We start from the raw sequence: 27,033 nt of genomic DNA, 5'->3' as shown, positions 1-27,033 counted from the left end.
GAGTCTTTGTTCACCTTATTTAATAATGATCCCTTTCCTCTCAAAGACTCTACAGCATTATTGTGTTTTAGATTCTTAAATGCATTTGTTATAATCAAAATGATTTGCTTTCTTTGTTCACTTCTTTATTCTTTGGTTCCCTCCTTTGGAATGTAAATTATATGGGAGCAGTGACTTTATTTGTCTTAGCCACACTCTCCCCAGCATTTAGAACAGTGCTTGTTACGTAGTAGATGCTTAATAAATATTTATTGAAAAAAATGAATCAGTGAGTAAAATTAAATATACTCAAGTCATTTCAATTTATTCAGTACTTTACAAACTACTCTACAAGTATCTGCTGAGGACCTAAGTGCCAGACTGGTCTAGGTACTGAGGTTGTAACAGTGAAGAAATCAAAGGTCTTCTTTCATGGTACTTACACTTAGATTACAGTGTGTGTAGGGTGAGGGAGAGAGGAGTTAAGAAATAAACAGATTAACAAATGTGTTCTTAAATTATAGTTGTGTATAATAATTGCTCATGTTGATTTTTATATCGTTATTATTTGGGGATAGATGTCAAATAGTTTTAAATGTTGTTATCATTGCTGAGTTTACTTAAACATTCATTGTAAGGCAAACTTTATTGAATATATAATTCCTATTGTAATTTGTGAGAAAATGATTGTACTTGAAAAAGGACTTAGAGCAAGCTTAAACTAGATTGCTTTTAAATTTGCAGATTTTGGAATCATTTGCTCGTTCTTTGATTCAGAGGAATGTTTTGATGAGAAGGGATATCCCAAATCTAACAAAATACCAGATAATTCTGGCAAGAGATCAATTTAGGAAAAACCCATCTCCGAATATTGTGGTAGGTATTTTAAAATAAATTTTGATGACAGATTAAATTTTCACCTAAAGCCAGGATAAAACATAGGTACTGATTTTTTGGGTACCTATTAGCTCATCAAAAAATGAGGCTGAACACAGTGGCTGATGCCTGTAATCCCAACACTTTGGGAGGCAAAGGTGGGAGGATCACTTGAGCCCCGGAGTTCAAGACCAGCCTGGGCAACATAGTGAGATCCTGTCTCTACAAATGTGAAAAAAAAAAAAAATAGCCAAGTGTGGTGGTATGTACCTACTCAGGAGCCTGAGGCAAGGTAGGATTGCTTGAGGCTGGGTGGTCGATGCTGCAGTGAGCTGTGATTTCAGCATTGCATTCTAGCCTAGGTGACAGAGTTAGACCTGTCTCAAAAAAAAAAAAAAAAAAAAAATCAGAAATGTTTATATAGTTTATAAAAGCGTGAAAAAATCTGGCAAGAATACAATGTAATGATTTGAATTAAGATAAATTTTACCTTTTAACTTTTTCTTTCTTTCTTTCTTTTTTTTTTTTGAGACAGAATCTCGCTCTATTGCCCAAGCTAGAGTGCAGTGGCATGACCTTGGCTCACTGTGACCTCTGTCTCTCAGGTTCAAGTGACTCTCATGCCTCAGCCTCCCTAGTAGCTGGGACTACAAACACGCATCACCATGCCTGACTAATTTTTGTATTTTTAGTAGAGAGAGGGTTTCACCATGTTGGCCAGGCTAGTCTCAACCTCCTGACCTCAGGTGATCCGCCTGCCTTGGCCTCCCAGAGTGTAATCCCAAAGATTACAGATGTGAGCCACAGTGCCCAACCTTTCTTTTTAACTTTTAATGAAGAATTTGTCGGCCGGGCGCGGTGGCTCAAGCCTGTAATCCCAGCACTTTGGGAGGCCGAGATGGGCGGATCACGAGGTCCGGAGATCGAGACCATCCTGGCTAACACGGTGAAACCCCGTCTCTACTAAAAAATACAAAAAACTAGCCGGGCGACGTGGCAGGCGCCTGTAGTCCCAGCTACTCGGGAGGCTGAGGCAGGAGAACGGCGTAAACCTGGGAGTCGGAGCTTATAGTGAGCTGAGATCCGGCCACTGCACTCCAGCCTGGGAGAGAGAGCTTGACTCAGTCTCAAAAAAAAAAAAAAGAATTTGTCTTTAAGTCGATTTATTTTGTAAAGTTGCAAGGCCATAAGAGGGTAGATTGTAACTGAATTTTAGACACAGAACATTCTTATTCTCAATACCAGAGTTTAAAGGAAGCATCACAGCAAGCTTCTTGTTTCTAACATGCATTGGAAAAAAATAAATGGATAGGAAAACATCTGTCAAACTAGGTCCAAAGGTTAAATGCTACTAAAAATGTTAGAAAACAGTAGTCTTCATCTCAAAGGAAAATAATTAGAATATGTTCTCCATGCTCTCCTTAAAAACTATCTTATCAGATAGATACACATACCATGTACTTCCATAAAGGAATGTGTCCTTCATTTGTCCATGAGAGTAGCAGTTGAAAGCACAAGGCCTCTTAGCCAAAATTCCTGGGTCTAAATAGTGGTTCTGCTACTTACAGCTTGTATGAGCTTCCTCATCTGTAAAATGAGCATAACAATAGTAGCTACCCGCTAGATACTAAGATTAAGTGAATTGTGCAAGTAATGTGCTTAGAATAGTTTCTGGGGCTCAGTGTCAGATATTTTCATGGCACCTAAACTTGGTATTAAATGTTGGCATTAAAACAGTCTGATTAAATATTTGTACTTTTGCCGGTAACATGCATGAGGATAGGCCATATCTAACTTATTTTCCATTTCCATTGTATCTAGCTCAGTGCTTGACATGTAGTAGATGCTTACTATATAATTTTGAAAGAACAAATATATCTATATACTGCCCATTAATTTACCTGTAAAGAAAAACAGTATATTTTTTTTCTCCTTTACTTATTTTTAAAATGTAAGTTTCCTGTTTAATTAAAGAAAAAAAATAAAGGGGCAGATTTTACATAAAAAATACATTGGTACCTTTCCATAGCAACATCCTGCAAGATGACATTTAATAACCAGTCAGTTATAGCAGTGTAGAAGGGAATGATTATTATGATCATTTGGATTATATTATAAATGTTACACTGACTATGGCTTGACAACTTGGGCATGGAGCATGTATGTTCATTTATTTCTCTGATTAAATTTGACATATGCTGTTTTTCTAGGGAATACAACAAGGCATAATCGAGGGAGAGTTTGCTATTTGTATTAGTTTATATCATGGTTATGAATTATTGCAGCAAATGGGAATGAGATCATTATATTTCTTCCTTTGTGGAATTATGGATGGAACTAAAGGTAAATTATATCAAATTATTTAAAGAAATAATGACATGTATTATTTTGGCTAAAGAGATTGAAGGGCTGGGCACAGTGGCTCATGCCTGTAATCCCAGCACTTTGGGAAGCCGAGATGGGTGGATCACTTGAGGTCAGGAGTTCAAGACCAGTCTGGCCAACATGGTGAAACCCCGTCTCTAATCCGGCCACTGCACTCCAACCTGGGGGACAGAGTGAGACTCCGTCTCAAAGAAAAAAAAAAACAAAAACAAAAACAAAAATAAAAATTAGCTGGTGTGGTGGTACACACCTGTAATCCCAGCTACTCAGGAGGCTGAGGCAGGAGAATCACTTGAACCCGAGAGGCAGAGGTTGCCTTGAGTCAAGATTATGCTGCTGCACTTCAGCCTGGGCAACAGAGCGAGACTGTCTCAAAAAAACCAAAACAAAAAGACAAAGACTTTGGATTACTTAAAAATGATTTATTGCCGGGCGCGGTGGCTCAAGCCTGTAATCCCAGCACTTTGGGAGGCCGAGACGGGCGGATCACGAGGTCAGGAGATCGAGACCATCCTGGCTAACACGGTGAAACCCCGTCTCTACTAAAAATACAAAAAACTAGCTGGGCGAGGTGGCGGGCACCTGTAGTCCCAGCTACTCCGGAGGCTGAGGCAGGAGAATGGCGTGAACCCGGGAGGCGGAGCTTGCAGTGAGCTGAGATCCGGCCACTGCACTCCAGCCTGGGCGACAGAGCGAGACTCTGCCTCAAAAAAAAAAAAAAAAAAATGATTTATTTTAAAAAGCACTGGAATAATTAACAAATGGCCATGTTTCTTTGTTTTTAATAAATTCCTGGAGAAAAGGAAACTATTCATTAATACATATATGAATGTAGAACTGCAAAAAGTTGCTGGTTTTCATGTTTACACTTGAAAAACTTACATGCATTGCTAAAGTTTAATTTCTTTTTAATAAATAATACATTTTATCAGTTTTATTATTATTTATTTGGAAAACCTTTTCTTAATTTCTGAAGGGATGACACGGTCAAAAAATGAACTTGGCCGAAATGAAGACTTCATGAAGCTCTATAATCATCTAGAGTGTATGTTTGCACATACACGTAGTACTTCAGCAGATGGTGTTTCTGCTATTCAACAAGGTCTGGTTTTTCTTTTAAAATTATGTATTGCATTGTGTTTCTTAATCACAGTTAATTTTGAAATTTTGCTCCTTTGATGCAAATGTCTGCAATTATTTGTATCTTGTAGCAACAGATCTGTTAAATGTGTAACTATTTCATTTTTAAAGTTAAGATTAATATATACAAGTTTAAAGTTTATATGCTTTAAACAATGTTTAAACTTTAAACAAGTTGATAAACTTTAAACATATAACAGATGTTAGTAGTTGTTAGTGGTAGTGAAAATTCTCAGAACTGTCAAAACCTGATTTATAGTTTAAAATATATTTTTGCTTTGCTGCTGGTTCCTGTTTAGGTTCTCTCAGAATGAAATTTTTATGGAAGTTCAAAGTTCATTTTACAGTAAGACTTATGTGCTACCTAGATGTTACCTCTGGTTTAAATAAAAAAAATTTTTTTTAAAGTCCAACATGAGTTGCTTCAGCATCTTGGTGCTGCTCTGCCGTGGAACGTTTGCAGCCTCTTAGCCAAGATGCCTGAGGAAACCCAGACCCAGGACCACCGATGGAGGAGGAGGTTGAGACGTTCGCCTTTCAGGCAGAAATCACCCAGTTGATGTCATTGATTATCAATACTTTCTATTCGAACAAAGACATCTTTCTGAGAGAGCTAATTTCAAATTCATCAGATGCATTGGACAAAATCCGGTATGAGAGCTTGACGGATCCCAGTAAATTAGACTCTGGGAAAGAGCTGCATATTAATCTGATACCAAATAAACAAGATGGAACCCTCACTATCGTGGATACTGGAATTGGGATGACCAAGGCTGACTTGATCAATAACCTTGGTACTATCGCCAAGTCTGGGACCAAAGCGTTCATGGAAGCTTTGCAGGTTGGTGCAGATATCTCCATGATTGGCCAGTTCGGTGTTGGTTTTTATTCTGCTTGTTTGGTTGCTGAGAAAGTAACTGTGATCACCAAACATAACGATGATGAGCAGTACGCCTGGGAGTCCTCAGCAGGGGGATCATTTACAGTGAGGACAGACACAGGTGAACCTATGGGTCGTGGAACAAAGGTTATCCTACACCTGAAAGAAGACCAAACTGAGTACTTGGAGGAACGAAGAATAAAGGAGATTGTGAAGAAACATTCTCAGTTTATTGGATATCCCATTACTCTTTTTGTGGAGAAGGAACGTGATAAAGAAGTCAGCGATGATGAGGCTGAAGAAAAAGAAGACAAAGAAGAAGAAAAAGAAAAAGAAGAGAAAGAGTCCGAAGACAAACCTGAAATTGAAGATGTTGGTTCTGATGAGGAAGAAGAAGAAAAGAAGGATGGTGACAAGAAGAAGAAAAAGAAGATTAAGGAGAAGTACATCGATCAAGAAGAACTCAACAAAACAAAGCCCATCTGGACCAGAAATCCTGACGATATTACTAATGAGGAGTGTGGAGAATTCTACAAGAGCTTGACCAATGACTGGGAAGATCACTTGGCAGTGAAGCATTTTTCAGTTGAAGGACAGTTGGAATTCACAGCCCTTCTATTTGTCCCACGATGTGCTCCTTTTGACCTGTTTGAAAACAGAAAGAAAAAGAACAACATCAAATTGTATGTACGCAGAGTTTTCATCATGGATAACTGTGAGGAGCTAATCCCTGAATATCTGAACTTCATTAGAGGGGTGGTAGACTCGGAGGATCTCCCTCTAAATATATCCCGTGAGATGTTGCAACAAAGCAAAATTTTGAAAGTTATCAGGAAGAATTTGGTCAAAAAATGCTTAGAACTCTTTACTGAACTGGTGGAAGATAAAGAGAACTACAAGAAGTTCTATGAGCAGTTCTCTAAAAACATAAAGCTTGGAATACATGAAGACTCACAAAATCGGAAGAAGCTTTCAGAGCTGTTAAGGTACTACACATCTGCCTCTGGCGATGAGATGATTTCTCTCAAGGATTACTGCACCAGAATGAAGGAAAACCAGAAACATATCTATTATATCACAGGTGAGACCAAGGACCAGGTAACTAACTCAGCCTTTGTGGAACGTCTTCGGAAACATGGCTTAGAAGTGATCTATATGATCGACCCCATTGATGAGTACTGTGTCCAACAGCTAAAGGAATTTGAGGGGAAGACATTAGTGTCAGTCACCAAAGAGGGCTTGGAACTTCCAGAGGATGAAGAAGAAAAAAAGAAACAGGAAGAGAAAAAAAAAAAAGTTTGAGAACCTCTGCAAAATCATGAAAGACATACTGGAGAAAAAAGTTGAAAAGGTGGTTGTGTCAAACCGATTGGTGACGTCTCCATGCTGTATTGTCACAAGCACATACGGCTGGACCGCAAACATGGAGAGAATCATGAAAGCTCAAGCCCTAAGAGACAACTCAACAATGGGTTACATGGCAGCAAAGAAACACCTGGAGATAAACCCTGACCATTCCATTATTGAGACCTTAAGGCAAAAGGCAGAGGCTGATTAAGAACGACAAGTCTGTGAAGGATCTGGTCATCTTGCTTTACGAAACTACACTCCTGTCTTCTGGCTTCAGTCTGGAAGATCCCCAGACACATGCCAACAGGATCTACAGGATGATCAAACTTGGTCTGGGTATTGATGAAGATGATCCTACTGCTGATGATACCAGTGCAGCTGTAACTGAAGAAATGCCGCCCCTCGAAGGAGATGACGACACATCACGCATGGAAGAAGCCCGCTAACCTCCAGCTGAAGGATGACTTACCTGTTCAATACTCTACAATTCTTCTGATAATATATTTTCAGGGATGTTTTTCTTTATTTTTGTTAATATTAAAAAGTCTGTATGGCATGACAACAACTACTTTAAGGGGAAGATAAGATTTCTATCTATTTCTAAGTGATGCTGTGGTACCTTAGGCACTAAAGCAGAGCTAGTAATGCTTTTTTAGTTTCACATTGGTTTATTTTAACAGATTGGGGTAACGTGTGTTGTAAGATGTATGTAACATGTTAACTTTGTGGTCTAAAGTGTTTAGCTATCAAGCCGAATTTCTGAGTAGACCAAATCTTGTTATCGAAGTGTTCTTGAGTTATATACCTGGATGTTTAGAAAAGTATTTGTTACATCTTGTAGGATCTACTTTTTGAACTTTTCATCCCCTGTAGTTGCCAATTTTGCATGTACTAGCCGTCTAGAAATAGGTTAAACTGAAGCAACCTGATGGAAGCAACTCTCCACAGGGCTTATTTTCCAAAGAAAACTATTGTTTGGAGGAGCAAAGTTATAAGGCTACCTAAGCATATCATAAAGCTGTTCAAAAATAACTCAAATCTTGTGGATGGAAATGTAGTGCTCGAGTCACATTCTGCTTAAAGTTGTAACAAATACAGATGAGTTAAAAGAAAAAAAAAAAAAAAGTCCAACATATGCATTGGAAAAGATAACTTTAATATATACTAGTGTAATTGAATATGGAAAAAAAATTTTTTTTAATTGATATTTTTGTTTTTTTCTAGGAGATGAAAATAAAAAATTTGTTTATAGTCATCCAAAGTTAAAGAAATTAGAAGAAGTTGTAATTGAACACTTCAAGTCATGGAATGGTAGGTCATGTTTAGTAGCTTTAAGGCAAGGCAAAGTTATTGCAAGAGGTAAAACTTTACTTATGGCCGGGTGTGGTTGTTCATGCCTATAATCCCAGCACTTTGGGAGGCTGAAGATCATGGGAGATCAGGAGTTCAAGACCAGCCTGACCAACATGGTGAAATTCTGTCTCTACTAAAAATACAAAAATTAGCCAAGCATAGTGGCACATGCCTGTAATCCCAGCTACTTGGGAGGCTGAGGTAGGAGAATCGCTTGAACCTGGGAGGTGAAGGTTGCGGTGAGCTGAGATTGTGCCATTGCACTCCAGCCTGGGCTACAAGAGCAAAACTCAAAATAAATAATCTCGAAAATAAAACAACAAACAAAAAACTTCAACTTATTAGTTTATTCTAACATTTCTTATGGAGAAAATGGGCTTTTAATTACTCTAGATAATGAATACTAAAAAGCTCTGAGAAATTTTGGAAGGGTTCGGGCAAGGGTGGTGGGAATGTTAAGAATAAGGTACTATATAAGTTAGTTTGGGATAATATACAGGAAGTGGACAGTAAAACAATATATAGTACAGAAGAAGATTAAAGTAAAGTAGATTAGGAGAGAGAGAGAGAGTTAGAGAGGAGTGCTGTTTTATATAGGATGGTTATGGAAGGCTTCTCTGTAGAGGGATATTTAAAGTGATAATGGAGATAAGGGAGGAAGCCTTGTGAGTTTTGGAGGTTGGGGGAGAGATAATTCTAAGCAGTAAAAATAGCGGATTCAAAGGCCCTGAGGTGGCAGTAGGGTGCTTGGTATGATTAAACAGACCAATGTGGTTAGATTAGTGTGACTGAGGCTACAAGTGGTATAGATGAAAGGTATCCAGATAATATCAGACTTTAGTTTTTAATTTCTGAGTATTTGTGCTTTGCAAAACCAAAGAGAGGTATTTGTAGCAGTGGAATGATGGGACATTTTAAGGATCACTCTGGTAGTTTTGTGGAGCATAGACATTGATAACTTAGAAAACTATTATGATAGTCTTGGATGATGACACATAATAATGGTGTGCATCAAGGCAATAGTGGTCAGGGTGCTGGGAAATAGGTTCTAGATATATGTTCAAATTGAAGCCAACTTATTTATTGTATTTGTTGGTGGATTAGACATATGGTATAAGAAAAAAGGAAATTGGCTGGGTGCAGTGGCTCACGCCTGTAATCCCAGCACTGTAAGAGACTGAGGCGGCCAGATCACGAGGTCGAGATCAAGACCATCCTGGCCAACATGGTGAAAGCCCATCTCTACTAAAAATACAAAAATTAGCTGAGTGTGGTGGTGCATGCCTGCAGTCTCAGCTACTCGGGAGACTAAGGCAGGAGAATCTCTTGAACCTGGGAGGCGGAGGTTGCGGTGAGCCAAGATCGTGCCACTGCACTCTAGCCTGGCAAGAGTGAGACTCCATCTCAAAAAAAAAAGGGAAAAAAGGAATCTAGCCGGGTATACACATTTATGTGTACATGTTTGCAAATGATTACACGAGCAAAGTGAAAAATGTAGAGATAAGTATGTGAGGTAATACGTATGTTAATTAGCTTGATTTAGCCATTCCACAATGTATATAGACATCTCAAAACATACTGTACAACTTTTGTCAATTAAAAAAGAATAACAAAAGAAAGAGCAAACACGTTAAGATGTTTTTGAGACACCTAAAATTAGATAAGCAAATCTGGATCTCAGAAGAATGGTTGGTGCTGTTTTTACATACTTACATATATGTGAATACATTTTGAAGTTATCAGCATACAGGTAATATTTAAAGTTTCAGGAATAGATGTGATTATCAGGACAACAGTTTAGAGACAGACAGAAGAGGGTCCAGAATGGAGTCCTGAAGAACATCAACAAAGTTTGGATGAAAAAAAGCCACTAAGGAGCTTGGGGAGGAAACTAGACAAGTAAAGTGTCAGAGAAGCTGAAGAAAGAGACTATTTCAGAAGGAAAGAGTACAGTGTGTTAAACTAAAAAGTGTCCATTGAACTTGGCAGTATGGAAGTTACTGATGATTTTGCTGGAAGGAGCTTTAGTGGAATGAGGGTAGAAAGGCAGGCTGTGACAGATTGAAGGAGATGTAGGTTTTGTGATGAAAGCAGCAATTCATTCAGGAGCTGATCACATACAGAGGCTTGATGCTTGATGCAATGATGAATTAAAAGAAGTTTGTTTAGAATAATTTTACTTGGAACAGCTGCTTCAAGTCCTACGTTTTGCTTTTGTATTATAAATTAACTTTATATTTAATAAGTCATGTATTCCTTATAGGAGTTGTGAAGACTGAATGAGTTAACATACATAAAATGCTTAGTGCAGTCCTTGGAACACATATGATGATTAAGATAATAAAAATCATTAGAAGCTGGATGTGGTGGCTCATGCCTGTAATCCCAGCACTTTGGGGGGCTGAGGTGGGCAGATCTCTTGAGCCCGGGAGTTCGGGACCAGCCTGGGCAACATGGCAAAACCCGGTCTCTACAAAAAAATTTTAAATGTAGCTGGGCATGGTGGCATGTGCCTGTAGTCCCAGCTACTCAGAGTGTGAGGTGGGAGGATCACCTGAGCCCAACAGGTCGAAGTTGTAGTGAGCCGTGATGGTGCCACTGCATTCCAGCCTAGGTGACCAAACATGACCCTGTCTCAAAAATAAAAACAAACAACCAAAAACCCCACACAATATGCAATAATTAACCAATTACTATAAGTGCAGAACTATATACTTTACATTTACTGTTTCATGTATACATCAATCCATATTAGATATGAAGAAACTAAAGCTTAAAGAGCTTAAATAACTACCATGATCACCAATCACCCAGAGAATTAAGTGCCCAGCCACAAAGGTCATGTTCTATTAGTGCATTCTACTGTCCGCCACCCCCCTACCCCACCTGCCCCCCAGCACAGACATATTGGGAACAGCTTTGGAATTCACTGTAGGGTATATTCTGCAGTTTGGAGAATTTGAAAGTATAGTAGATTTGAGGACAAAATGCATGGCGTGGATTAAGACATTGCCTTTAGTGAACAGAAAGGAAAGGGAAGACTTACTAAATTAGGGGGAGCTACATAATTCTGTGCTTCTGGCTCTCTTAGAAGGTAAAGGGAAATGATAGCCATTATACCTGAATTGAAGGACTAGTTAAAAGTGAGTCAGGTAATTCATATTTGATTTGTTTAGGATTTTATTTTATGACAGCCAATGATAAATAACAAACTATAATTATTAAAATTAATAGAGAATATAGTTAAAAAAAGTAAAATTTCAAGGTGTTTGAAATTATTTATTTATTTGTTTGTTTATTAGAGACTGGGTCTTGCTATGTTATGTTGCCCAGGCTGGTCTTGAACTCCTGGGCTCAACTGATTCCCCCATCTCAGCCTCCCAAGAAGCTGGGACTACAGGTGTGTGCCACCACATCCAGCTAAATTATTTTTTTGAAAGAATTATCATTTGTTAGCATAATACTTTCAGGTTTGTCTTTTGAACTAGTTCTTGTCTAAATGCTTTGTAAAAAGTTGTAATTACAGTTTTTATATATATATGTAGCTGAAAACACTTCTGAAAAGAAACGTGATGAGACCCGAGTTATGATCTTCTCTTCATTTCGAGATAGTGTTCAAGAAATTGCAGAAATGCTTTCACAGCATCAGCCAATTATTAGAGTAATGACTTTTGTCGGCCATGCCTCAGGGAAAAGCACGAAGGGTTTTACCCAGAAGGAGCAACTGGAGGTAATTATTTTTGGAATTTATGAAAATAAAAATAAGATTGATTAACTTTGCACTTGTTCTTTTTTTGTTAGTTTTAACTCATTGGTCAATTAGCTACTTAAAAAGAATTTTATAGTAAACATGTAAGTAAAAATAAGCATATTTTGAAAGATGATAACAAATGTTTTATGTGGTTTTGGAACTTTTCTTTTTTTTAAAGTAATGTAAAGTATAAAAGTTAAGCAGAAAAGCTCTAGAATTATATTACCTGGGTTGGAATCATGACTACCACTTAAAAGTTTCTTTACTTCTTCTTCCTCAGTTTTCCTTGTCTGTAAACATACATCACAGGGTTGTCGTAAGCATTAAAAGAGATCTTATTGTAGAGCCACCAATAAATGTTTACTATTTATGTTAAGTCACTTTAATAATTTATTCTAAACAAATAATTAGCCTATCTTTATTTACTTAAAAATCTTACTTTAAAAATGGGATCAGAAGAAACCATGATAGTATTTAAGGTAGCCTCATCCTCTAAGTAAAAGAACATTCAGTTTTCTAAGTGCTGTGAGGTTTTGAGGGAAATTTTACGTTATTGATTTTTATAAAATCTATGCAGCTTTTTATAAATTAACTGTGTAAGTCTATACTTGAGTAGTGACTGCCAATTAGATATCTCTTTAATTTCTAATTCATTTTGACAGATTCTTTTTTGATTCTGCAGATGTTAGTAGATGAGGTATCTTTTTTTCTTTGGAGATGGAATCTCGCTCTGTTGTCCAGGCTGGAGTGCAGTGGCATGATCTCGGCTCACTGAAACCTCCACCTCACAGGTTCTCCTGCCTCAGCCTCCCAAAATGCTTGTTACAGGCATGAGCCACCTTGCCCGGCCGGGAGGTAGTCTTCTTTTGTTTTTGAAATGGAGTCTCGCTCTGTCACCCAGGCTGGAGTACAGTGGCCCGATCTCGGCTCATTGCAAGCTCCACCTCCCAGGTTCAGGGAATTCTCCCGTCTCAGCCTCCTGAGTAGCTGGGACTACAGGTGCCCGCCATCACACCCAGCTCTTTTTTTTTTTTTTTGTATTTTTAGTAGAGACAGGGTTTCACCATGTTGGTCAGGTATTCTTTTCTTTCTTTTCTTTCTTTTTTTTTTTTAAGACAGAATCTTGCTCTGTCGCCCAGGCTGGAATACAGTGGTGCCATCTCGGCTCACTGCAAGCTCTGCCTCCCAGGTTCACGCCATTCTCCTGCCTCAGCCTCCTGAGTAGCCAGGACTACAGGTGCCCACCACCATGCCCAGCTAAGTTTTTATATTTTTAGTTGAGACAGGGTTTCACCGTGTTAGCCAGGACGGTCTCAGTCTCCTGACCTCCCGTGATCCGCCCGCCTCAGCCTCCCAAAGTGCTAGGATTACAGGCGTGAGCCATGGTCAGGTATTCTTTAAATACCTTTTATACCTGCCCTCACTACACCGAGAAGAGTCTGTTTAAGCTGACTGGATATGATGGGGAGGGCCTTCCTGAATCTGAAAATAATACCTTTGCCCATCATCAAGTCAGACTATACATATTTTTAAGGCATCTATTGGGTGATTACTACTCTTTTTTTTTTTCTTTTTATTATTAGTATACTTTAAGTTCTAGGGTACATGTGCATAACGTGCAGGTTTGTTACATGTGTATACTTGTGCCATGTTGGTGTGCTGCACCCATCAACTTGTCAGCACCCATCAACTCGTCATTTACATCAAGTATAACTCCCAATGCAATCCCTCCCCCCTCCCCCCCCCCCCCCCATGATAGGCCCCGGTGTGTGATGTTCCCCTTCCTGAGTCCAGATTACTACTCTTAACATTTATGTATGAATGAAAAATGAATTGAATTTTTGCTTTGGAGGTCAAGCATTTTCATTATTTGAAATACCCACAATACCCAATCCGATCTTTGATCAATTTCAGTATTACCTAAAGTCATTATTTCCTGAGCTTGTCAGGCAGCGTTAAGAACCTTATTGATTTTACTGACTTTATCATTTACTCATTTATATCAATAATATTTTAATGTATGCCAAAGTAAAAACTTTTTTTATTACTTCTATATGTGATTGCTTTCATAACAGCTGTTTTATTTTGAAATGAGCTTGCAGGCAATTAATTGTACATTGTCCGTTTATTTAGAAACATGATATTAAGTCAGAAGACATGGGAGGGTGAGATCCTTTAGGGCCCTGTATGTCATTTCCATTTTAATGACTTTCTCTTTTACTGTGACTGAGATGAGAAGTTCTTGGAGAGTTTGGGGCAGAGGATGGTCTTAGCCTGATTTATATTTTAAAAGAATCAGTTGGACACTGTGACTCATGCCTGCAATCACAGTACTTTGGGAGGCTAAGTTAGGAAGATTTCTTGAGGTCAGGAGTTCGAGACCAACCATGGCAACATGGTGAAACCCTATCTTTACCAAAAATACAAAAATTAGCTGGGTGTGGTGTCATGTGCCTGTAGCTTCAGTTACTTGGGAGGCTGAGGAGGGAGGATGCTTGAGCCCAGAGTTTGAATCTGCAGTGAGCCAAGATCACACCACTGCACTTTAGCCTGGGCAACACAGTGAGACCCTGTCTCAAAAAAAGAAAAAGAAAAAAATCATACTGGTTATTGTCTGAAGAATAAACTGTAGGGAGGTAAGGGTGGAAGTGGAGAGACCAGTTGGGAGATTTATAACAATTTAAACTGAAGATGGTGGTGACTTGGACTAGAGTGGTAACAAGGAAAGTAGTGAGAAGTGATTAAGTTCTGAATGTATTTTGCAGGTCAAGCTGATGGTGTATTGACAAATTAGAGTGGGATATGAGATAAAGGCACGTGAAGTCTGACTGTAGGATGACTCCAAGGTTTTTGGCCTGAGCAACTGAAAGGAGCTGGTATTAACTAAGATGAATAAGACTGCAGGAAATGCCAGGCATGGTGGCTCACGCCTGTATTCCTAACACTTTGGGAGGCCAAGGCAGGCGGATCATTTGAGGTCAGGAGTTTGAGACCAGCCTGGCCAACATGGTGAAACCCTTTCTCTGCTAAAAATACAAAAATTAGCCAGGCATGGTGGCAGGTGCCTGTAATCTCAGCTACTTGGGAGGCTGAGGCAGGAGAATTAGGGAATATCAGGAGCTTGGTTTTAGATGAGTTAACTTTGACATGCCTCTCAGATTAATGCTTTTCAAACTATTGAAACTGGTAGAGGACCAGTTTATTTCCCCCACTACATCACATACTGATACTTTTGAACAATACAGTAAAAATGAAATATTAGAAAGTAAAATTAATGAAAAATAAAGTTCAAGTCCAATTTTTAAAATATTACTAGAGTCTGCCAACAAAATTACTCTTTCAAGTGTCTAAACCCTTACGTTCAGTTATTTTACTTATCTTTTTCTCAGCCAGTAATAAACAGTTTTTGGACAGGCACCCGTAATAAACAGTTCACGGAGCACACTCTCAGTAGCAGTATTTTAAACATCAAGCAGAGATATTGGATAAACAATGGAATATATGTCTTGAATTTGTGGAAAGGGTTCATGGAAGTATATATTCAGTGGCAAATTAATGTCAATCTTAAGCATGGAAGTAACAGTTTAGTTTATACATGTTAACTAAAAGAAAATTGACATTATTAATCTGTTAATTACATTAAGAATTTTTAAAAATGTATCTAGCACTGTGGTTTTTTTTTTTTTTTTAATCTGGGCAAAAAGGACATCTGCTTTTGTATGTTAGATGCAGGTTGGCTTAATGTCATTACAAATTCCAAAGGAAATGAATTACTCTTAATGTTTTTTTTTTTTTTTAAATATTTATTTATTTATTTATTATTTATTTTTTTTTTATTTTTTTTTTTATTATACTTTAAGTTCTAGGGTACATGTGCATGACGTTATATCATGTATAACTCCCCAATGCAATCCCTCCCTCCTCCCCCCTCCCCATGATAGGCCCCAGTGTGTGATGTTCCCCTTCCCGAGTCCAAGTGATCTCATTGTTCAGTTCCCACCTATGAGTGAGAACATGCGGTGTTTGGTTTTCTCTTCTTGTGATAGTTTGCTAAGAATGATGGTTTCCAGCTGCATCCATGTCCCTACAAAGGATGCAAACTCATCCTTTTTGATGGCTGCATAGTATTCCATGGTGTATATGTGCCACATTTTCTTAATCCAGTCTGTCACAGATGGACATTTGGGTTGATTCCAAGTCTTTGCTATTGTGAATAGTGCCGCAATAAACAAACGTGTGCATGTGTCTTTGTAGTAGAGTAATTATAATCCTTTGGGTATATACCCAGTAGTGGGATGGCTGGGTCATATGGTACATCTAGTTCTAGATCCTTGAGGAATCGCCATACTGTTTTCCATAATGGTTGAACTAGTTTACAATCCCACCAACAGTGTAAAAGTGTTCCTATTTCTCCACATCCTCTCCAACACCTGTTGTTTCCTGACTTCTTAATGATTGCCATTCTAACTGGCGTGAGATGGTATCTCATTGTGGTTTTGATTTGCATTTCTCTGATGGCCACTCTTAATGTTTAATCATGATCATTGTTTCTCCTTATACTCTGAGGATTTCCATATTGAAGGAAAATCCTTGGATCAGTGCAACCGAAATGTTTATGAGAAGACTTAACATGATACATTTATATTTATTATCCCACTTTTAACGTTGTTGTTTTTAACAGTAAAACTAGCTTATAGATTAAGTTAGGTTTTTGGAGTCAGAGACACCAACATTCAAATGCTGATGATTATTAGTGAGACATTAGGTAAATAGCTTAACTTTTCAGATTTTCAGATTGTTTAATAAAATGCAATGATGATATCTACCTCATAGGGTCGTTGGCAGTAGAAACTAATGTATAAGGTACTTATTATGTTACCTGCCTCATAGTGTGCCCTTGCACATAGTAGCTATCATTATTTATCAGCTAATTCAGCTTTTGATGTTGCATTCTCTCATTTAATTACCACCACCACCACTCTACTGTACACAAACCTGCAATGTTGGTATTGGTCTGTTTGGAGAAACTGAGGCTCAGAGCAGTTGAGAACTAAGTTTATAAGGCTTAAGGGACTTTTAGAAAATGTTTCATTAACTTTTTCATTAACTCCTCATGCTATTGGGGTTTCATTAAACTGATCAGAGAAATCCTGGAATGGTAGTATAAAAGGTAAGATATGACTTCTAAGAGTAATACATCATTCTTACAAATATTATCAGAAATATTTATAAACCGATTTCAGATAAAACTATATACATTTAGGTCTAAGATATGATAAACAGGAGTGATTGCTGTAGGCTCTTTACCTGCCCTATTCCCCTTTCTGTGGTGCTAAAAAATAAACTCTGGGGTTTCTCATTCAGTGACAGACTGTTAAATTGTGGACAAATCCTTTTGACATCACAACCATTACTAAAGCAAAATAATTAGAACTGTTTATTTTACCATAATCTCTTTTGGCTTATATTGCCAGTTGGTTGCTTCTTTTCCTGTTCTGTACTACCCTGATTTTTTTTGTTTTGTTTTGTTGAAACAAGGCTTTATTCTGTTGCCTAGGCTAGAGTCTTAATGTTTAATCATGAGCATTGTTTCTCCTTGTACTCTGAGGATTTCCATATTGAAGGAAAATCCTTGGACCAGTGCAACCGAAATGTTTATGAGAAGACTTAATACATCCCAAAAACCCAAAATATTTACTTTCTGGCTCTTTATGGAAGTTTGCTGATGCCTATTCTAAGTGATAAGGAACTTGAATTATATTCATACTGTGCTGCAATCTTGAGTGACAGGCCTTTCTAAATAAGATGTTACATAAGATGTTAATACAGTGTCACAATAATAGCTCACTGCAGCCTTGAACTCCTGGGCTCAAGAGATCCTCCTGCCTCAGTCTCCGAAGTAGTTAGTACTACATGCATGCACCATCATGCTGGGCTAGTTTTTTTATTTTTCATGGAGACAGGGTTTTTCTGTGTGCCCAGGCTGAGCTTGAACTCCTGGACTCAAGCAGTCCTTCTGCCTTGTCCTCCCAAAGTGTTGAGATTACAGGCATGAGCTGTGGCCAGCTTTGAGGCTGATTTTTAATCTGATTTTACTATTTTTCAGGTGAGTGGGGAAAGATATGCTTTGATCTACAGTTCTATTTGCAGGTAGTTATTTTTCAATCATTTTTATTTTAGGTAGTGAAACAGTTTCGTGATGGTGGTTACAACACATTGGTTTCTACCTGTGTGGGTGAAGAAGGTTTGGATATAGGAGAAGTTGATCTTATAATATGTTTTGATTCCCAGAAGAGCCCAATTCGTCTTGTACAACGAATGGGTAGAACTGGCCGTAAACGTCAAGGCAGGATAGTTGTTATCCTTTCTGAAGGACGAGAGGAACGTGTAAGTAGAGCTGCAGAAACACAATTTGACACTTGAAATTTGAGAAATATAGCCCAAAGGTGGATATCAACATGTTAGCATTCCAAGTCCAAACACTCTAGATAGTTTTGGTTTATTTTCCCCCCTTTGTATTGGATTCTATCTTGTAACTAGGAGAGTTTTTGACTGGATTCAGTTTCCTAATTTTTATCCATCTAAAGAAACACATTTTTAATATGTAAGTAGTAATTCAGAGATACCTAGATCCAAAAACCAATATGTATTACTTTGTTTTACTATTTTCCTGTGCTTCTAAAGAAGGCCTATGCTTTGTGTTTAGTTTACTTTTCTTTCTGAACTACAGTAAACTGAGAATCATTTTTTTCCTTTTCAAGGGCTGTCAAAATAACTGACTAAGTAAGAAACAAAGAATATATATCAGAGACAGTATGAAGCCTGAAAAACCCAAAATGTTTACTTTCTGGCCCTTTATGGAAGTTTGTTGATGCCCATTCTAAGTGATAAGGAACTTGAATTAGATTCATACAATCTTGAGTGACAGACCTTTCTAAATAAGATGTTACATAAAATATTATTTTGTGTTTGTTACACTAAAGCATTAACTAACTTTTGTAACTCATTGAGACTAGTTACAAATATATAGATTTGTAACTATATAGCGGCCGAATATATAGATTCACATTAAAGGTCTCCTTAACAGCTATAATTTAAAAAAATTGATTTTTGGCTGGACATGGTGGCTCATGCCTGTAATCCCAGTACCTTAGGAGGCCGAGGCGGGCAGATCACTTGAGATCAGGAGTCCGAGACCAGCCTGGCCAACGTGGTGAAACCCTATCTCTACTAAAAGAATACAAAAACCAGACAGGTGTGGTGGCGCGTGTCTGTAATCCCAGCTACTTGGGAGTCTGAAGCAGGAGAATCGCTTGAACCTCAGAGATAGAGGTTACAGTGAACCAAGATCCTGCCACTGCACTCCAGCCTGGGTAACAGAGTGAGACTCCATCTCCAGAAAAAAAAAACTGATTTTAAATATTTTATATACTCTTAAAATCATCCTGAAAAATGAATTCTTTCTCTAATACTTTTCATGTGATTATAGCATATTCATATATAACATCTAGTTTATCTATAAAATGATCCTAATGAAATGTTTGGTAAAAGGCCATATAATATCAGTCAGTGGAATTGGGTTTTAATTGTACTCCCTAGCTGAGTTACTTAACCTCTCCATTCACTTGTTAGGTTTCTTATCTGTAAAATAGTAACAGTGGCCACATTTACTCAGTATTTACATTGTGCTGTGTAATGTTCCAAGTTTCAGATTCATTATTGTATTTAATCCTGTCAGCACCCCGTAAGGGGAGTAACGCTTTTGTTGTATACAGAGAAGGAAACTGAAGTGTAGAAAGATGAACAAACTGAAATAAGGGAATAGTTTTAAAAAAAAGCACGAGACAACCTTACACTTCTATGTAAATATCAACCTCTTTTAAAAACAGCAAGGTAACAAAGATTTACTTCTGCAGTATAACTGCTAAGGTAGGCTTTTGTAATTATGGACTTTGACGTGGTTTTCTTTTTAAAAAAAAAAAAACAAAAAAAAAGGAGTCTTGCTCTGTCATCCAGGAGGCTGGAGTGCAGTGGCGTGATCTCGGCTCACTGCAACCTCCATTTCCCAGGTTCAGGCGATCCTCCTGTCTCAGCCTCCTGAGTAGCTGGGACTACAGGTGTGTGCCACCATGCCCAGCTACTTTTTTTTTTTTGTATTTTCAGTAGAGACGAGATTTCACCATATTGGCCAGGCTGGTCTTGAACTCCAGACCTCGTGATCTGCCTGCCTGGGCCTCCCAAAGTGCTGGGATTACAGGCGTGAGCCACTGCGTCCAGCCTGAAATGATTTTCATTAAAGGTTAGTCTAACAATTTACTGATAGGTTTTAAAATTCAAGACAGCTGGGCTCAGTGACTCACGCCTGTAATTTCAGCACTTTGGGAGGCTAAAGCTGGAGGATCGCTTGAGCTTTGGAGTTCAAGACTAGCCTGGGCAACACAGGGAGACCCCATCTCTACAAAATAAAGATTAGTTGGGTGTGGTAGTCCACACCTGTAGTCCCAGCTACTCAGGAGGCTAAAGTGGGAGGATCGCTTGAGCCCAGGAGGTTGAGGCTCAGTGAGCCCTGACCACACCACTTTACTCCAGAGCCTGGGTGACAGAGTAAGACCCTGTCTCAAAAAAAAAAAAAAATCAAGACAACAGAAGCTCTATTTTCTAAGTATTTAAGTGGATCGGGGTTTAATTTTATGTTTACAATCAATCCAAACTAATAATTGCTTGTTATGGAAAAATTGTTATTTATAAAAGTAATGTAATCTGACATTTTATATTTGTTTTTACAGATTTATAATCAGAGTCAGTCCAACAAAAGAAATATATGTAAAGCTATTTCAAGTAACAGGCAGGTCCTTCATTTTTACCAAAGAAGTCCACGAATGGTTCCTGATGGAATCAACCCAAAATTACACAAAATGTTCATCACACATGGTGTCTATGAACCAGATAAGCCTTCTCGGAACTTGCAGCGAAAGTCATCTATCTTTTCCTATAGGGATGGTAAATAAATTTTGCATTTGGCACATGCATTTTTCCTCTGTTTTTACTTAGCAGATCATATCTTGATATAATATTTCTTGTTTGAAAAACTGAATATATGTTCTAAGTAATATATTATAGACATTCTCTTTGGAAAGTCTATAAGAGATTGTTCATGTGGCAAATGGAGAGACACTGGTAGTATAGAGTGACAGAAACTCAGTGCTGGGGAAAATTAAAAATACCCTACCAACCCAGAGAATGTTCTCCATAAAGTTTAGAAAAGAAAGAAAACAGTTTTGTTTTTGAATAAGCATTAAACGAGATTACAATGTGCACTGAAGACAATGTACTAAGATAATACCAAGACAGAAAGAAATTCCTATATGTATCCCCATGCACTTAGAATCCTTTACATACATGTTGTCAATATTAATAGTAACTTGTCTTCATGTAAGAGGGCACCATTTGCTATACATTCTTTCATCATTTATCCTGTATTTACCTGGTAATTGAGGTAGCCATTTGCGTTAACTGGTTGCCTTTCTCAAATATCTTGAGATTTTTGCACTATGAAAGTGAGAAAAAAAGTTTATTTTTTGGATTTTACTTAATCTCTAAGGCGGGTTTTAAACTATCATAAAAATCATATAACTGTATTCTAACATTTGGAAGGAACCTTGGGAGTCATGTGGTCCAATTACTTACCAAGGTAGGAATGCTTCTGCAGCATTCTTGTTAAATGCATACCCAGTCTTAACTTGAATACCTCTGTTTATATAAATTATATTTCTTTAGCAGGTTAATTCCATTGTTGAACGGCCCTATATAGTAGAAGACTCTTATGTTGAAAAATCTGTGTCTTTGGACCTTTTTCCCAATGATCTGGTTTCTTAGATAAAAAGTACAGTTTTCATCTTTGGTTTACCTTTATAACAGTACTCTATATATTTGAAGGCCATACCTTTTATGTTTGTTCAACTGTCTGTTCCACTGTTTTCATAACATGCATTTTTTTTTTTTTTTTTTTTTTGAGACGAAGTCTTGCTCTGTCACCTGGGCTGGAGTGCAGTGGCGTGATCTCGGCTCACTGCAAGCTCTGCCTCCCGGGTTCACGCCATTCTCCTGCCTCAGCCTCCCGAGTAGCTGGGACTACAGGTGCCTGCCACCTCACCCAACTAATTTTTTGTATTTTTTTAGTAGAGACAGGGTTTCACCGTGGTAGCCAGGATGGTCTCAATCTCCTGACCTTGTGATCCGCCTACTTCAGCCTCCCAAAGTGCTGGGATTACAGGTGTGAGCCACCGTGCCCAGCTTTTTTTTTTTTTTTTCCACATTTTAAAAAAGTTTCTTACACAGTATTTTGGAATACCTGAGACGTGATCCTAGCTCACTGAAGCCTCAGCTCCTGGGCTTAAGAGATCCTCCTGTCAGCTTCCTGTGTGGCTAGGACTACAGGGATACAACACCATGCCCAGCTAACTTTATTTTTTTTACACTTGGAGTCAATCTGTGTTGCTCAGGATGGACTCAAACTCCTGGCCTTAATTGATCCTCCCTCCTAGACCTCCCAAGGAGGAGGTGTCAGCCACTGTACCCAGCCAGTTTCCTGATTTTTAATTCAGTAGCTTCTCAATTATTCTGGTCTAATCTGTATTAGCCAGAGTTCCTGCTTTGTACTGTTTAGCCTTTTCAGTTTGGTGATTCTTAGAGATTATAGAAGCTGAAAGGAATGAATGTACTATACATATTTTTAAACATCTATTATGTCCTCTTTTAAAGCAACAAGTCTGTTCCCCCTACACTTTACTCCTTTTGCCCCCAACCGCCATTTATGACTTAAGATACATACCCTTTTAAAAAGTCTTGGCCTTTCTTGCCCACTCTCAACACCCACACCAAGCTTCAGATGAACTTTCCAATACTGCTATGATAGAATCATAATACCAGTTTTCATCTGTGAGTTATTTTACTCTGTTTCATGCCAGGTCTTAGGCAACCAAATGAAAAGAGTCCAAAATAAGCCAGGACTGAGAGCCTAGCTACCTGGCTCTGTTCTGTTAACGAATTCATTACCAAAGGATGGCTCCTAGACAGATGGGTGCTTTCAAATAGGTAAGAGAAGTTCAGGAGACATTTAGAAGCATGAAGTGATAAACTGAGTGGTTTTATATGGAGAATACTAGTTTAAAGAAACAGAATGATGGCTGAGGAGTTTGAGACCAACCTGGGCAACATATCAAGACTTCATCTCTATAAAAAATAAGAAAAGTAGGTGGGCCTGGTGTCATGAACCTATATTCCAGCTGCTGTGGAGGCTGAAGCAGGAGGATTGCTTGATACCAGGAATTTGAAGTTACAGTGAGTTCTGAATGTGCTGTTGCACTCCAAGCTGGGTGACAGACTTTGAATGGATATTGTGGGTTATTTTGCTTTGCAGATTTTTAAAAAGTCTCTTTTCCATTATTTTTTCAACTTACAGGAATGAAGCAAAGTAAACTAAAGAAAGATTGGTTCTTATCAGAAGAAGAATTTAAATTATGGAACAAACTTTATAGATTAAGAGACAGTGATGAAATTAAAGAGATAACATTGCCTCAAGTTCAGTTTTCTTCTTTACAAAATGAGGAAAACAAACCAGTAAGTTGAATATATTTTCAGATGTTCTTTTTCCCCCTCTCATTTTAATGCCAAAACCCCTCAGATGTTCTTTATAACAATAAAGGAATAGCTTTGAGAATAATGAGATAATTGTGATTGGAATGTCAGCTTACTTTTAGAAATTAAGAATGTAATCAGTTTAAAAAATCATTACAGTCTAAGTTTACAAAACTACTAATTTTCCTGTATTATTTGTTGTATATATGTATTTAACCAACTGTGATATCCTTTATATAAATTATGCCTTTCTTTCATTACTATCATTTAAACATTTCTATATAGGCATAATCTTACATGGTTGTCACTTTACTCTGTGATATACCATAGTTTGTTTGACTATTTACCTATTGTGTTTTGGGATTCTTTTCAACTTTTTTTATTTTTTAAGAGACGAGGTCTCGCTCTGTTGCCCAGGCTGGCCATCAGCTCCTGGACTCCAGTGATCCTGCTGCCTCAGCCTCCCAAGTAGCTGGGACTATAAGTGTGCACCACTGCATCTGGCTTTTTCAGTATTTTACTAACATAAATTATGCTTTCATAAGTATCCTTGTAAACCATTTTTTAAAAAATTTCAATAGTTTTTGGGGAACAGGTGATGTTTTGTTACATGGATAAGTTCTTAGTGGTGATTTCTGAGATTTTGGCACACCCATCATCCAAGCAGTGTACACTGCACCCAGTGTATAGTCTTTTATCCCTTGCCCCACTCCTACCCTTCCCCCCAAGTCCACAGAGTCCATTATATTATTCTTAAGCCTTTGTGTCCTCATAGCTTAGCTCCTACTTCTAAATGGGAACATACGATGTTTGGTTTTCCATTCCTAAGTTACTTCACTTAGAATAATAGTCCCTAACTCCATCCAGGTTGCTGCGAATGCAATAATTTCATTCCTTTTTTATGGCTGAGTAGTAGTCCATGATGTGTGTGTGTGTGTGTGTGTGTGTGTGTGTGTGTGTGTATGTATCACATTTTCTTTATCCACTCACTGATTGATGGGCATTCAGGCTGGCTTCATATTTTTGCAGTTGTGAATTGTGCTGCTATAAATGTGCGAGTATCTTTTTCATATAATGACTTCTTTTCCTCTGGATTAGATACCCAGTAGTGGGACAGCTGGATCAAATGGTAGTTCTGCTTTTAGTTGTTTAAGGAATCCCCATATTGTTTTCCATAGTCGTTGTACTAATTTACACTCCCACCAGCAGTGTAAAGGTGTTCCCTTTTCACCACATCGACGCCAACATCTATTATTTTTTGATTTTTTAATTATGACCATTCTTGCAGGAGTAAGGTGGTATTGTATTCTGGTTTTGATTTGTATTTCTCTGATAATTAGTGATGTTGAACATTTTTTTATGTTTGTTGGCCATTTGAGTTCCTTGTAGATTCTGGATATTAGTCCTTTGTCAGATGCATGGTTCACAAAGATTTTCTTCTCCCCTGTGGGTTGTCTGTTTACTCTGCTGTGCAAAAGCATCTAGTTTAATTAAGCCCCATCTATCTTTGTTTTTGTTGCATTTGCTTTTGGGTTGTTGGTCATGAACTCTTTGCCTAGTCAATGTCTAGAAGAGTTTTTTCAATGTTACAGAATTTTTATGGTTTCAGGTCTTAGATGTAGGGCTTTGATCCATCTTGAGATGATTTTTGTATAAAGTGAGGGATGAGGATCCAGTTTCATTCTTCTGCATGTGGCTTGCCAAATATCCCAGTTTCATTTGTTGAATATGGTGTCCTTTCCCCACTTTATGTTTTTGTTTGCTTTGTTGAAGATCAGTTGGCTGTAAACATAAATTATGCTTTCATAAGCATCCTTGTAAACCAGTTTTTATTTTTTGTTTTGAAATTATAGTTAAGGCCGGGCGCGGTGGCTCACGCCTGTAATCCCAGCACTTCGGGAGGCCGAGGCAGGTGGATCACATGAGGTCGGGAGTTCAAGGCCAGCCTGACCAACATGGAGAAACCCTGTCTCTACCAAAAATACAAAATTAGCCAGGGTGGTGGCGCATGCCTGTAATCCCAGCTACTCGGGAGGCTGAGGCAGGAGAATTGTTTGAACCTGGGAGGCGGAGGTTGCAGTGAGCCGAGATGGCGCCATTGCACTCTAGCCTGGGCAAAAAGAGCAAAACTCCGTCTCAAAAAAAAAAGAAATTATAGTTAAAACTTTAAATGTGATGTTATTGTTTATTTTGTTTATTATTAACAAATTCTTAGTTAGCTTTGTGAAAGTCAAGATCAAAGGTTGTATGTGTGCTTGGAGAGCTGGGAAAACAACCTCAGAAAAGATTTCTTTTAAAATATTTAACTATTTGTTCTTAACATGGAACTATATAAACAGCAATATCATCAACTTGTAAGTCATATGACAGTTATTTAACAAATATATTTTAAAGGGCATATTTCTGCTTTATGAAATTTTCTTTTTTTCTTCTGAGATTTTAGTTGGGAATATCTAAATGGATCCAAATTATGTTAAGCTGATTATATGTGTATCGAGTGTTTTTTAAAATTAGTTTGTGAAATCTCAGTATGTTTTCCTTATTTTTATTACTTTTTAAATAATTAAGACTCAAGAATCAGCCACTGGAATTCGTCAACTCTCTCTCTCTGAATGGAGACTGTGGCAAGATCATCCTTTACCTACACATCAAGTTGATCACTCAGATCGATGCCGCCATTTTATAGGCCTTATGCAAATGATAGAGGGAATGAGACATGAAGAGGTAAGGTTTTATTATAACTTTCTCTTGCTGGTATGATAGTAAAACTAAAGTACTTATCTTTTATTTTTGTTAATTTGAAGTAATAAGAAATATTTTGTTTTTCTGTATAGTTCCTTGTGATCTCAATAAGGAATGAGTTTTCTGCCTTAAGAGAAGAAACAGATTTAATTAATTAGAAGAAGAATGTCATCTGTAAATATTGATGGACCAGAGTAGAATTTTAATATACTTAAATGATTTGTGTAAACTGCTTGTAAAGCTAATTTAGGATTCTTTTGGATTCGGATTTATTGAAATACTCTCTATCATCTAGGTTATTTGATATCTTTCTTGTATCCTGGTCCTGGTTTAGAGAATTATGGATTCCTTGAGCAGTTCCTTGATTATTCTTCCTAGAGTCAGCATAGTGAACCAATTATGATTGTGAAATCCATAGTGCATGGGTTAGAATCCTAACTCTGCCTCCTACTGATTGTGTGTTTGTAAGTTATTTCACCTCTCAGTGTTTCAGTTTTATCTGTAAAATAGGGATAGTGATAATACTTATTTCATAAGGTTGTTGTGAGGATTAAATGACCTAATATATGTAAAGCACATAGTAACTGGCATATAATAAGTACACAGTAAATTGTAGCTCCTATTTTTATTACTAGCGTTTGGTCATGCATACATGTAAATAAAGTAGTTAGATGTGGATCCCAGCGAAATGTGTGCAATCAAATTAACATATATTTATTGAGTGCCTTCTGTGTGCCACACTCTGTTACCTGCTTTGTGGCTATAACCGTGAGCAAACGAGAGAAAATATTCTGTTTATGTGGAGTATATATACTAGCAGGGAGACAGACATTTGCTCACATTAATGCTTATTATATTTGTTACTCAAAAAAGCAGAGAGGTCTGGGCGCGGTGACTCAGGCCTGTAATCTCAGCCCTTGGTGATGCCGAGGCGGGCGGA

General features: G+C 37.8%; 2 protein-coding genes across 10 annotated transcripts in view; both read left to right on the top strand.

The window, feature by feature from the left end:
* Window positions 1-27,033, top strand: part of FANCM (FA complementation group M) — a 76,726-nt gene that overhangs the window by 21,104 nt on the left and 28,589 nt on the right. For 7 of the 9 annotated variants that reach the window (XM_033188129.1, XM_033188132.1, XM_033188130.1 and 4 more), the window contains 9 exons: window positions 724-855; window positions 3,066-3,198; window positions 4,217-4,342; window positions 7,835-7,921; window positions 11,509-11,693; window positions 17,895-18,101; window positions 20,501-20,714; window positions 23,176-23,333; window positions 25,920-26,075. In XM_033188129.1, coding sequence (XP_033044020.1) covers window positions 724-855; window positions 3,066-3,198; window positions 4,217-4,342; window positions 7,835-7,921; window positions 11,509-11,693; window positions 17,895-18,101; window positions 20,501-20,714; window positions 23,176-23,333; window positions 25,920-26,075 — 1,398 coding nt within the window. The remainder of the gene's footprint in view (window positions 1-723; window positions 856-3,065; window positions 3,199-4,216; window positions 4,343-7,834; window positions 7,922-11,508; window positions 11,694-17,894; window positions 18,102-20,500; window positions 20,715-23,175; window positions 23,334-25,919; window positions 26,076-27,033) is intronic. The other 2 variants (XM_033188133.1, XM_033188138.1) reach the window with 2 other exon arrangements.
* Window positions 4,842-7,735, top strand: LOC117069698 (heat shock protein HSP 90-alpha-like). Its single transcript, XM_033188141.1, is given in 4 exon segments — window positions 4,842-4,881; window positions 4,884-6,544; window positions 6,546-6,815; window positions 6,817-7,735. Coding segments are annotated over 4 exon segments (2,196 nt in total). The 5' UTR covers window positions 4,842-4,856; the 3' UTR covers window positions 7,057-7,735.

This window comes from Trachypithecus francoisi, unplaced genomic scaffold (assembly GCF_009764315.1).
Source record: "Trachypithecus francoisi isolate TF-2019V2 unplaced genomic scaffold, Tfra_2.0 Lachesis_group3, whole genome shotgun sequence".
Classification (NCBI taxonomy): Eukaryota; Metazoa; Chordata; class Mammalia; order Primates; family Cercopithecidae; genus Trachypithecus; species Trachypithecus francoisi.
Note: the sequence above shows the minus strand (reverse complement) of the source record. Positions and strands in the feature narration are given on the sequence as shown.